The sequence below is a fragment of the Elephas maximus genome, chromosome 2 (genome assembly GCF_024166365.1).
Source record: "Elephas maximus indicus isolate mEleMax1 chromosome 2, mEleMax1 primary haplotype, whole genome shotgun sequence".
Lineage (NCBI taxonomy): Eukaryota > Metazoa > Chordata > Mammalia > Proboscidea > Elephantidae > Elephas > Elephas maximus.
This window is the reverse complement of record NC_064820.1, coordinates 12,194,398-12,206,796: the sequence shown is the minus strand read 5'-3', so window position 1 is coordinate 12,206,796 and position 12,399 is coordinate 12,194,398. Positions and strand designations below refer to the sequence as shown.

Genomic DNA, 12,399 nt, shown 5'->3' with positions numbered 1-12,399 from the left:
ACACACACGGATATTCCAGCAAAATTCGTTTGCTCTTGACCCTGCATCCAACGCGTCATCCTCTGACCTCTAGTTCTTGGGGTGTGAGCCAGCAGCTTGCTATCCGAGCTGCTGATTTTGGGTTTGTCAGCCCCTGCCACCACATGGGTCAGGCAAGGCCCCCAGCCTGAAGCGGGACCTGTGGATTTGAGACTTGGCAGCCTCCACAACTGCACAAGCCACTTCCTTGAAACAAATCTCTAAGTTTATATGTATATACTTTGTATATATATTCATTAGTTTTGCCTCTCTAGAGAACTCAGCCTAAGACAGTCACACGTGGAGGAAACCAGGCGCGGCGGGGGCTACCACCTGACCTTCTTTGTGTTTGGGTCTGTGCCTGTCCCTGGTCGCCATGTGCCACCATGTCTGAATGGGGTTGGGTTTCCGCACACACCAGCACCGTGGGGGGGTTCTGCTGAGCACAAGGGGCTGGACGTATCAGATTACAGCCTTCAAGTGGCTCTGAAGGCACTGAAGACGCTGAAAGCCAGCGACACCTTGTGGAAAACCCCACAACAGTCCTTACTGGAAAGAGTCTACAATTGGTCAGCATTCATTAAAGAAATCCCCAACAACCACACGAAAACCAACCACGCCAAGCAGCATTATCCACTGTTAATGATGACAAAAACAAACACACAAACACATATAACACACACTACACACACACCACAAACATACATACCACACAGACACACCTACACACAGACACACACACACACCCACGGACACAGACACACCTTAGACACACATACACACATCCCACATAGACACATATACATACACCACGCATAACTGCAGACACACCCTGCACACTCAGATACACATACCACAGACATACACATACTACACACACATACACACCACATAGAAACACACACCACACCACAAAAAACACATACACACACCACACACAACTGCACACACACCCCACACACTCATAGATACACACACCAGACACATCACCCATACATACTACAGACACACACATACACACCACATAGAAACACACATGACACACACACACACCACAGACTCACACATACCACACCACACATATGCACACATACTAGACACACATACCCCTCCCCCCCACAAACACACACAGGTACCCAGGCACACACACACGTCACATGGGCACACGTACCACATGCACACACACACACCACAAACACACAGACCACACATGCACACAGCACACTACACATACGCCCCCCCCACAACACACCATGCAGACACACAGACCATGCAACACACCATACAGACACACACATACACACACATTCTGTGTCTGACAACTGGACACAATTTTAAGAACATATCTTAACAAGACATGAACGACGGCCATTCCAGAGATTTCCTTGGTCAAAAAGAACAGATGCTGGCGTGTGTCACAGTGATGATACACACTGATTCTGAAATGGGTGTGGTGGCATGCGTCCCGCCAGGCTGCCTTGGTGTTTCTGCACAGGGTTCCAGGGCCCCATTCCTGGGCATCTTTACTGGCTCACTTGGCTTGGGGACACTCTTTAGAGAAGTTTCCTGAGAATCTGCCTTCTTAGAATTACAGCCTCATTTTGCCTCCATGGCCCCAGATCCCATGCCCATCTTCTGACCTTGCTAGGGAGCGCTCGGTGCTTTCATGGAAGTTTTTCTCGCTTACTGAAGACAGTCATCCAAGGCTGGGTCACTGCACCCACCGTGAGACATGGGATGGGGTGCAGAGAGGCTCACCACGTGGACTTGGGGGGTGGGCGAGGAACGGGAGGGGTTGAAAGTCCCGCTGCATCACCCAATCCTTGCACCGGTACCCATCCACTTAAATGGGAGGGAGTCACACATGGGATGGCTTTCCTCACTGTCTACAGCGATATAAAAACCATGCCGCTTCTTGCCCTCAACCCTGGTCTCTGCCATCAACTGCCGTGCTCCAGAAACGCAATCACTGTCCTAGTGACCCAATGACACACCCCCAAGAGGCCAGTTCGCCGACAGGAAGAGTGTCTGCACTGGTCCTGGGGCACCCTCCCTGCGGATGGCCCTACGGAGGTGCAGTGGTATGGATGCATGCCTGTGGTGTGACAACACTAGAACTGCTCAGGGTGGAAGGACACCCTCCGAGCAGCCTTGGACTCACCCCTCCTGCACCCAGGACCCTGGTCACGGACCCTGGGAGTTGCCACCCCTGGATGGAAACAGCCTCTCTAATGGGCTGAGCTTCAGCACATGCTCGGAATTGGGTCATGTGAACCCATTGAAGAAGCGAGATTTGCAAGTTCCCTACCCATCCCTGCCAGCTTCCTGGCAGAACCTTCCTTTGAGAAAGGAATTTCCGTGTTGCTGAGGAAATGGGGAGCCTGGTGAAGAGGGTGGGGGCCTGGACTCCATGTACCCCACCCGCCCAACCAGGACACCTTAACTTTTCCCCACCCCTGCCCGGGTCCCTCGGGGCATAACCTCACTGTGCAGCCACTCACCAAAGGAGATTCTTCCCTTCCTGTCTTCATCGATAGCACTGAAGAGGTCAGTCACAGGGAGCTCTGCCACACCCAAGGCCGTCTTCAGAATGCAGGACAGGTCCTCCTCACTTATGCAGCCATCGTCCGGTGACGCATACATCTACAAGCAAAGGGGACATCGGTGCTCAGCTACCCCTGCCACGCCCACCCAGCCAGTCTTTCCAGGGCTGGGTCTGATTCTCCCCAGGGTTGGTTCCAGCTCTCCAGCAGGTCTGGTCCTGCCCTCCCAGGATCTCCAGGACAGCACTTATCAGCCCACCCAAGGGCACGCGAGCACCTAGGACAGGAGCCTGCAGGTCACAGGGCAGACAGGGGCTGCCAGGGCAGAGCCATGTTGTAAACTCTCTTGGACGTGGGCCTGCAGCACACTCCTGACACCTCGTGGACACTCAGCAAGTAATTCCAGACCCACAGACGTAGACTCTGCTGACCCCACCTGCATACTAACTTACTAAGGAACCAGTAGGACAATGAGATCACCAGTACTGTTGTTGTTGTTAAGTTGGTTCCGACTCATAGCCACCCTATGCACAACAGAACAAAACACTGCCCGGTCCTGAGCATCCTCACAATCGTTGTTATGCTTGAGCTCATTGTTGCAGCCACTGTGTCAGTCCACCTCGTTGAGGGTCTTCCTCTTTTCCGCTGACCCTGTACTCTGCCAAGCATGATGTCCTTCTCCAGGGACTGATCCCTCCTGACAACATGTCCAAAGTATGGAAGACGCAGTCTCACCATCGTGCTTCTAAGGGGCATTCTTGTTGTACTTCTTCCAATACAGATTTGTTCGTTCTTTTGGCAGTCCATGGTATATTCAATATTCTTCGCTAACACCACCATTCAAAGCCATCAATTCTTCTTTGGTCTTCCTTATTCATTGCCCAGCTTTCACATGCATATGATGTGGTTGAAAATACCAAGGCTTGGGTCAGGCACACCTTAGTCTTCAAGGTGACACCTTTGCTCTTCAACACTATAAAGAGGTCCTTTGCAGCAGATTTACCCAATGCAATGTGTCTTTTGATTTCTTGACTGCTGCTTCCATGGCTGTTGATTGTGGATCCAAGTAAAATGAAATCCCTGACAACTTCAATCTTTTCTCCATTTATCATGATGTTGCCCATTGGTCCGGTTGTGAGGATTTTTGTTTTCTTTATGTTGAGGTGTAATCCATACTGAAGGCTGTGGTCTTTGATCTTCATCAGTAAGTGCTTCAAGTCCTCTTCACTTTCAGCAAACAAGGTTGTGTTATTTGCATAACACAGGTTGTTAATGAGTCTTCCTCCAATCCTGATGCCCCGTTCTTCTTCATATAGTCCAGCTTCTCGGATTCTTTGTTCAGCATACAGATTGAATAGGTACTAAATCAACTGGCTCATGGCAACCCCTTGTGTGTCAAAGTAGAACTGTGCTCTGTAGGGTTTTCAATAGCTAACGCTCCTAGGAAAATCTCCAGGTCTTTTTTCAGAAGTGCCACGGGGAGGACTCCAACATACAACGTTTTGGTTAGCAGTCGAGTGTGTTAACCATTTGTACCTCCCAGGTACTCACAATGAGGTGATCGTCGTTGTTAGTTGGCGTAAGTCAATTCCAACTCACAGTGACCCCACATGTTACAGAGTAGAACTGCCTCATGGAGTTTCCTAGGCTGCGATCCTCACAGAAGCAGTTCGCCAGGACATTCTCCTGCAAAGTTGCTGGGTGGGTCCAAACCACCAACCCTTAGGTTAGCAATCCAGCACTTAACCGTCATGCCACCAGTGCTCTCACGATGAGATTAACTGAAAAAATTCACTGCCATCAAGTTAATTCTGACTCATAGTGACCCTACAGGATAGAACAGAACTGCCCCATAGGATTTCCAAGGCTCTAATCTTTACAGAAGCAGGCTGCCACATCTTTCTCCCGAGGAGTAGCTGGTGGGTTTGAACCATCAACCTTTTGGTTCGCAGCTGAGTGCTTTAACCACTGTGCCACCAAGGCCCCTTACAATGAGATTAGAAGGTGAATATTTAGCTGGGTTAGGAGGCTGTGCCTCAGAAATAGAAGTGATTCCCATTTGCAAAATGATGGGCAGGCCACAAGGAAAGTCCCAGGTGTCCTGCCCTGTTTGCAGAGTTCCATGGGCACTTGCCTTTAGGGATTCATGCTACAGGGAACATGTCCACAGCATTAACAGAAAGAAACAGGTGGGTGACGAGAGAGATGTAAGGACACCAAGCAGAAATGGGGACACAGGGAGGAGGCGAGTGGGAGGTACTGAGGGTGCTGGGGGCTCTGTGGGTCAGGGTGGGCACTGGGGAGCAGTGGGTGCCTAGACTCCCGCCCATCTCTAGCCCTCCTCCTGCTGCTGGGCCCTGGAGACAACACCCCAGTTCTGGATAGGGAGGCTCCTCTGCTCTGCCTTCTCTGCCTAGACCAGGGGCTTAGAAAGGTTGAGACCATCACCTGTGGACAGGTGCCTCAGAACACCTGTGCTCAGCCCCTGCTCAGCCAGGTCTGCAGCACCCCCCACCAGCTCCAGACCCTCACCTCTGTGCATTCCGCTGACCCTTGCCTGGCTTTGCAGCCCATCTCCCCACCTCTGCTTCATAAGGCCTCTATGATGGCCCCCCCCCCACTCATCCACTCAGAGCCCACCTCTCAGGAAGGTCCTACAGGTAGGCTCCTTGTGTGAGGCAGAACCAGAACAGCCTCCAGGCCCTGGGCTTGCATCCCCCTGGGTCCTGGAGCCCATGCCCATCCCATATGCCCTGGGTCATGGAACCCCCCCCCGCCCAACACATCCTGGGTCATGGGGCCCGCATTCCCCTGCCCATCGAGGCTGGCTCTGCAGTTAATTCCTCCTTTCCTGTTTTGTGGTCCCTGTTCTCAGTGACTTCACCCTCTTGGGACATGAACACATGTCCCTCTGGACCCTGGGCCTTCTGGATCCTGGTCTCCCTCCTTTCACTCCCAATCTTTCTTCAGCCAGAGTCATTCTGAAGGGGCCTTGTTGAGATCACTAGATCACAGTGCCCAAGTGGTCAGTCCTTGGTCTGGTCCTGTCCCTTCTGCTTGTGGCTCATTTGCTCTCAAACCTGCTAGCTTTGGGATGCATGCCCCTCCGGGCGGCCATGCCCTCCCAGAGGCCACGCCCCATCAGAGGCCACACCCTCCCAGAGGCCACTCCGCCAGCCTTCTCTTCCTTCCCATGCACTGAGCTCCAGCATACCCACATCCTGTGTGGTACTTTCTAGTTTACACTCTGCCACCTCCTCCCATCCACGGGGTGGCTCCCCAGGGCAGGACGTCCATTTGTCCCTTCAGCACTGGTCCAGATGCCTTGAGGACTGCAGATGCCACATGGGCAGTCATGGATGTTTGCTGGGTGGAGTGAATAAGCCAGTCTTCCCTGACCTGTCTGTGTGCTATCTGACCTGGCTGACAAGGCCCTCTTTGGACTTCTGCCACACATTCCATCCTGACCATGGGGTGTTCCCTGTCCCCGATGGGCACCGGTGTGTCTGAGGGCACGCTGTCTGGTGGCCCTACCTCTGCTGGGCAGCTCTTCCTCCCCACGTGACCTCCTGGGTACACATGGGCACACTTGGCTTCAAACCACAGCCTTTACCTGCTGGCGACTCTGTAATCTGCATCTTGGACCCCAAGTTTTCTCCTACCTTTAGACTTGTTGAAACAAATATCTGCATACTAAGTCCATCTGGGTGCTACTGGAAGCTCACGATTAACCTGGCAGAAACCCAAGGCACCTTTATCTGCCTCTCGCTCACCTGCCTCCACTCACTATACCCCCACCTCCCAGGCCAGAACAACCTGGGCCTCTTACCCCACCTAGTGGTCACACGGCTGATTCACCGGGGACGCAATATCCTGACTGAGCATGAATACTCTGCAGCTAGCTTTGCAGTTTCAGCTCTGAAAAAAGAGAGTGCTCTTCAGACAGGGATTGGACGGGACTATAGGACAGAAAATGATGCTGGTGAGAAGTGAGCTTCTTGGCTCAAGTAGACACATGAGACGATGTAGGCAGCTCTTGTCTGGAGGGGAGATGAGAAGGCAAAGGGGGACAGGAGCTGGCTGAATGGACACGGGGAACACAGAGTAGAGAGAGGGGGTGTGCTGTCTCGTTACGGGGAGAGCAGCTAGGGTTACACAGCAAGGTGTGTACAGCTTTTTGTATGAGAGACTGACTTGATTTGTAAACTTTCACTTAAGCACAATAAAAAAAAAGAGTGCTATAGATGGGTAATCCCCAATTTACAGCATATTTGAGTTACAACGTATCACACTTAAAACCATCCTTTTTTGGTACATCTTATCATTAAGAATCCGTGTTATATACGATGTTGCAGCATGTAGTCTGCTGATGCTATCATTCTCACGCCAACCCCCGACAAAGACAAAGACTAGATTTATAAAGACGCTGATAATAAAATAAAATAATGAAAACTAAAAAGCAAGCAAACAAAAAAAGGCATTTGACTTACATCAGAACCAGCTTATGATGGAGCTGTTAGAACGGAGTCCGGTTGTAAGTCAGGGACTACCTGTATAGTAAACCCTGCGAAAGCCAGAACCTCTGTAAGGTGGAAACCTGTCAGAGAGGGGAAACTCAAATATTTTCCACTAACGGTGACAAAAAAGTGGTGACTGTACCCTGTCAAAGGTGGAAAACTTACGAGACCCGGAAAAACAAGGCAGTCCAAATGAGTTCCGGCTCTCACAGGCTTCACTGTATATATATTTCTGTTTTCAGAAATTTTAGAAGAACGCGTAAGAAACTGCTGAGAAGAAGAACGGGGTCACAACAGTGCACAGAGAGCCCTCTGGGTTTTCATTTCCTACCTTTCCGAGCTGTCACGATTTCTACCATGACCACAGCTTTCGGTTTTATATAATAAGGTTTTATATATATGGTGCTACCGGATGCTCACATCATGCAGTTAATTCTGCGTAATCCCCCTGAAGACCGCAGCTGAATTTGCCAGGGCGGCCATGGAGTGGATACGCTGGGGTTGGAGTGAGAGCGGGGTTTCCCAAGCAGTGAGAAACAGATAGCTTGACTCACACATATGGCTTGTGTGAGTTTGGCTAGTGTGAGCCACTCCTTCGAGAAGCACCCACTGTGTTGCCCCGATAGGCAAAGCCAGACTTGGCTCCAACCCAGGTCTGGGTAAGGCAGGCGATTCTGTACGTAGGTCAGGACTCTATTACTCCAGAATCCCTGCACTCTGCCATCCGATGGAGGATGGCTCGGCCTTGGATTGACCCCAGGATCTGAGCTGAGCCGGGGCAGCTTCTTAGCTCTGCTTCCTGCCGTGGCCAATGGGCTGATGCAGGAGCCACGCTGCTGAGAGGCAATGAGGGGTGGGGGTCCTGCAACAGGAGGGACAGGGGCACACAGCAGCTCCACCCAGGCACCTGCCACTCAAGCAGCCCCTGCTCCAAGCCCTTGTTATGACTGTGCACCGTTAATCCCAGAAGGAAATAGATTCTTGGAGGTTTACTGGCAATTTAAAAAGAAGGGCTAACACAAGCTTACGTGAAAATAAAAGGTAGGCAAGTAGTAAATTTACCAAATATGTCATAAAGAATCTGGCCATCTGGGGAGGTAACCTCTCAATCTTTGCAATCTCCTGAGTGGTAGGAGAGTCTGTTATTCACAGTGGGCCTTTGAACCCCACCTGACAGCTTATGCTAAGGAAGTGACACAGTGACACAGTGGGGGGCACATGATATCAGCCTGACCTCCAGGGAGGGGAGGGGGCTGGAGACTGAACTCAGCCACGTGGCCAATGATTTAATCAACCATGACTAGGTAATGAAACCCCAGTAAAAACTGGAGGCTGAAGCTGGGTAAGCTTCTCTGGCTGGCAATCTTCTGTGCTTTGTTAGACATCAATGCACCAGGAGGGGTCGTGTCCCTGGGGACAGAGAGGCTTCACGTTTGGGACCCTCTCAGACCTGGCCCTGTGCCCATCTCCCTTTGGCTGGTTCTGACTTGTGCGTTTTTTGCTGTAACAAAACTGTAAATGTAAGTATAGCTCTTTTCTGAGCTCTGTGGGTCATTCTAGTGAGTTACAGAAACTGAGGGGTCATGGGAACCCCCAAATTTGTACTCATCTGGACAAAAGTCAGGGTGGGGCCCTGGGACCCCCAAACTTGCAGCTGGTGTCTGAAGTGAGGGCAGCCTTGTGGGGGCTGTGCCCTTACCCTGTGAATTTGCCCCCCTCCAAGTCCCAGCGTAGTAAGATTGCTTACACAGGCTTGACACAACCCACGTCTCATCTTCCCAGAGTGAAATGACACTCACCTTGAATGCCAGCTGGATGGTGTCCAGAGTCTTGGACGGTCTGCAGACGACAGACAAGGCGACCACATATTCCCGCAGGTCCATCTTGCCACTGCCGCTCTGTGGAAAAAAGGCACCGTCAGGTTATTGTCCAGCTGTCTTCTTCAGAACGGAGTAAAAGCCAGTGTTCAAAAACCTGGTAACAATTCAATGGTTAATTAAAGTCTTGCTTCATCATATTAGCCTAAAGGAAAACAACCTTCAGAAAAATATCCATAGCCCGCTAATTTCTCAACTGTACCCACATACATTTTTTGGGACGATTACAATTAATTTTCAGCCTATTAGAACCACTCAGGAGTCTCCAGGTGGCAAACAGTAAAGTACTTGACTACTAGCCAAAAGGTGGACAGTTTAAACCTACCCATGTGCACCATGGAAGACAAGCCTGGCCCTCTGCTTCTGGAAGGTCACAGCTTTGAAAAATCCTATCGAGCAGTTCTACTCTGTACACGAGTTCGCCATGAGTGGCAATCGACTCCATGGCAACTAACAAGAACAACAACAACATCAGAAACACCACATAAAGCTTCTCAACAGTCAACCAAAAACCAAAACCGCTGCCGTTGAGTCGATGGCAGCCCTGTGTGTGTAAATACAAAAAATGGCTGCCACCTTCTAAGGCTTCCGCTGTAGAAGATTAGCCCAGCAAACATCAGGGCTCCTAGTTGGGCCCTGAGAACGTGGTCTGTTTATGGCAAAATATCGAGCATCAGGAAAAGCAGGTTCCAGCAGCCGAACGTGGTACTGAGCACCCAGTGCTGTCGGCTGTGACACCCAGTCTGCTCAGTGCTAACTGTCCTCAGTGATGTGCTAGAGGTCCCTGTGTGGAAGGTGCTGCTCTTAAAGAGCAGGGAAGCCGGGGATGTGGAGTGTGTGTTTCTGACAAATACAAGGACATTCTAGACGGGGCCGGTAGACACAGCCAGGGCACAGGATCACTGTGGGAGGGTCATGCTGTACAGGGGCTGCTTCCCCCACAGCTTGAGGGAAATGTCCCCACGTCACCCTGGGAGCCACATTTTTACAGGAACAGGGGAAAATACATGGGAAAGGGGCCTCATGGACTAATTCTAGCACGCTGTCTCTAACTGATCCAAAAAACAAACCTCATTGCTGCCAAGTCGTTTTCAACTTAATAGTGACCCTATAGGAGGGTAGAACTGCCCCATAGGGTTTCCAAAGAGTGGCTGGTGGATTCGAACTGTCAACTTTCTGGTCAGAAGCCAAGGTCTTTAACGACTGTACCACCAGGGCTCCAACTAATCAAGAGTGACCCTCATTCATCAAAAAAGATTACATTTTACTCAAAGACTGCATATAGCCCTGCAATATCAATTCCTATCACAAAGGCAAACGCTTCAATCGAAGCCTTTAGGCGCCCGGAACATGGCATTCTGAAAGCAAACTAAGGGAAATACATCTCCGGAAACACAGACCTACCACCCCACCACCCACAGACGACCAGGAAATATTAAATAACAAGAGAGAGAGAAGGAGAAGGGGGGGAGGCAGTGGGATACAAGAAAAGAGGAAGTGAGGGAGAACAGGGAAGGACAGACAGAGGATCAGCTAAGCACTCTGGAAGGTCAGACATGGCCAACCGGAACTTCAGAAAGAAGGAACAGAGGAGGTATGGTGGGAGGGAACGCTCTAGGTGTGAGTCTTGCTCAGTGTCCAGCACCATGGATATAAAGTTTCCAACAACGCTGATTCAGGTCCAAAGAACAAGGAAAAGACTGAGAGCCCCCAGAGTAGCCACGAGGCACCAGGTACCTGGGATCACTGGGGTCACCTGTCCACAGCAACCTGGAAAATCCAAGCTCTCAGGGGAAATCATCTTCAACCCTATGTCCAGGCAGGCAATTAGTTCAGCAGGAGAGGGGGGACCTGTCCACGCATGAGCAACCACGAGGGTGGAGAAGCAGGAAGAGAGGGCCTCCTTGACCCCAGGATGACAGCTGCAGAGCCGGGGGGCAGGCCCAGGTCGGGAAGGGGATGGGGGGATGACAGGGCAAGACCATGGGGGAAAAAGCAACAGTGGATTTTCCTTTGGTGGGCTTGGAAAACAGCATCAATGGGCATTCAACAGATTGGAAGGAAAAGGCAGGAAAACTGTGGCTAGGTACCTGGAAAACAAGCGGCTTTTTTAAAAGGACGCAGTTACTGACTCCAAGAAAATAAAAATGCCGTAAGGATAGAAACAACCACAGGGTGTCGCGGGGTGGATAACATGAGAATTGACTTCTCATTTAAGCAGGACTAAAGACTCAGTTGGAAACCCTGGTGGTGTAGTGGTTAAGTGCTGCAGCTGCTAACCAAAAGGTCGGCAGTTCAAATCCACGAGGTGCTCCTTGGAAACTCTATGGGGCAGTTCTCCTCTGTCCTATAGGGTTGCTGTGAGTCGGAATCGACTCGAAGGCAATGGGTTTAGAGACTCAGTTACGATGTGCGGGTGGTGGAGTGAGAGAGAGGTGATTGTGTGCGAGGTTCTCCTGAGCCAACCACAAAGCCATAGAGGACTGCTAAACTGAGAATTGGAGAAAGAAGCCCATTATCTGCAAAGCCAGGGGGACGAGGAGGTCCTGTGGGTGGGGTGAGCGGTAGGCCAGGAGAAGGGGACCATGGGGAGACCCCTCCGGGTGGGAAGTGCTGTTTGATATTAATAGGCCTTTTTTTTTTTTTTTTAGTAATTGGATTAAAACACAAAAACAAACAACAACAACAAAACTACTGACATTTTTATCAGGAAAGGTTAATTTAAAACTCAAACTTCTACCTGCATTTAAAAGGATGAAAGGAAACATAAGAAAATGATAAGGATGAGTTACTAGTGTTCGCCAAAGAAGGGGGGTTTTCCGCTCTCTAGTCTCCATATTGCCTAAAATGTGCTTATCTTACGGTGAAAACAGCCCCCACCTCGTCAAACAGTGAGAACATGCCCTCCAGTGTGTCCGAAACGGGGACCTCCAGGTACGCAGCGAACTCTGACAGGTCTATCTTCTCGCCCTTCTTCAGCTTAGCGTTTTCTGCATATTTATCCAGATCTTTTTCAAGTTTTTCTGGCTTTAATCTAAAGGAAAGAGGGAAAGATTTCTTTCTTTTCAATAAAATTGCAGAATGCTAAAAAACAGATTTAATGTTATATATTTTAAAAATGAACAAAATATTAAAATTATTTATCTAATGATCAGTGAGTTTGTCTTCAGGAAATGTCACTCTAGCCAAATGAAGGTGCTGCGTGTATTTTTTCTGAGCATCTAAGCAGGTGTTTGTACCCCTCTCCAATCTGTGGAGCCCATAACCACCCAGCACCGTGGATTTGGGCATGGATGCCTCATGTGATGTTGGCCAGCAGGGGCCGCTGTACGCACTCTGTGGTGGCTACTCCTCGTTACCAGCAGCTCCTGGGGATGGGTGCCTTGGGGGCCCAGGTGGGACCAGGGCTGGGGCTGCAGAGGGCTGGGTGGCGGAAGGGGAGGC

The 12,399-nt window shown here is 50.5% G+C and overlaps 1 protein-coding gene across 1 annotated transcript in view; it reads right to left on the bottom strand.

The window, feature by feature from the left end:
* The window catches only part of LPCAT1 (lysophosphatidylcholine acyltransferase 1), a 92,428-nt gene that overhangs the window by 4,014 nt on the left and 76,015 nt on the right, over window positions 1-12,399 (bottom strand). The window contains exons 11-13 of the mRNA XM_049861060.1: window positions 11,836-11,989; window positions 8,878-8,976; window positions 2,520-2,661 (exon numbers count right to left, since the gene is read on the bottom strand). Of these exons, the coding sequence (XP_049717017.1) occupies window positions 2,520-2,661; window positions 8,878-8,976; window positions 11,836-11,989 (395 nt within the window). The remainder of the gene's footprint in view (window positions 1-2,519; window positions 2,662-8,877; window positions 8,977-11,835; window positions 11,990-12,399) is intronic.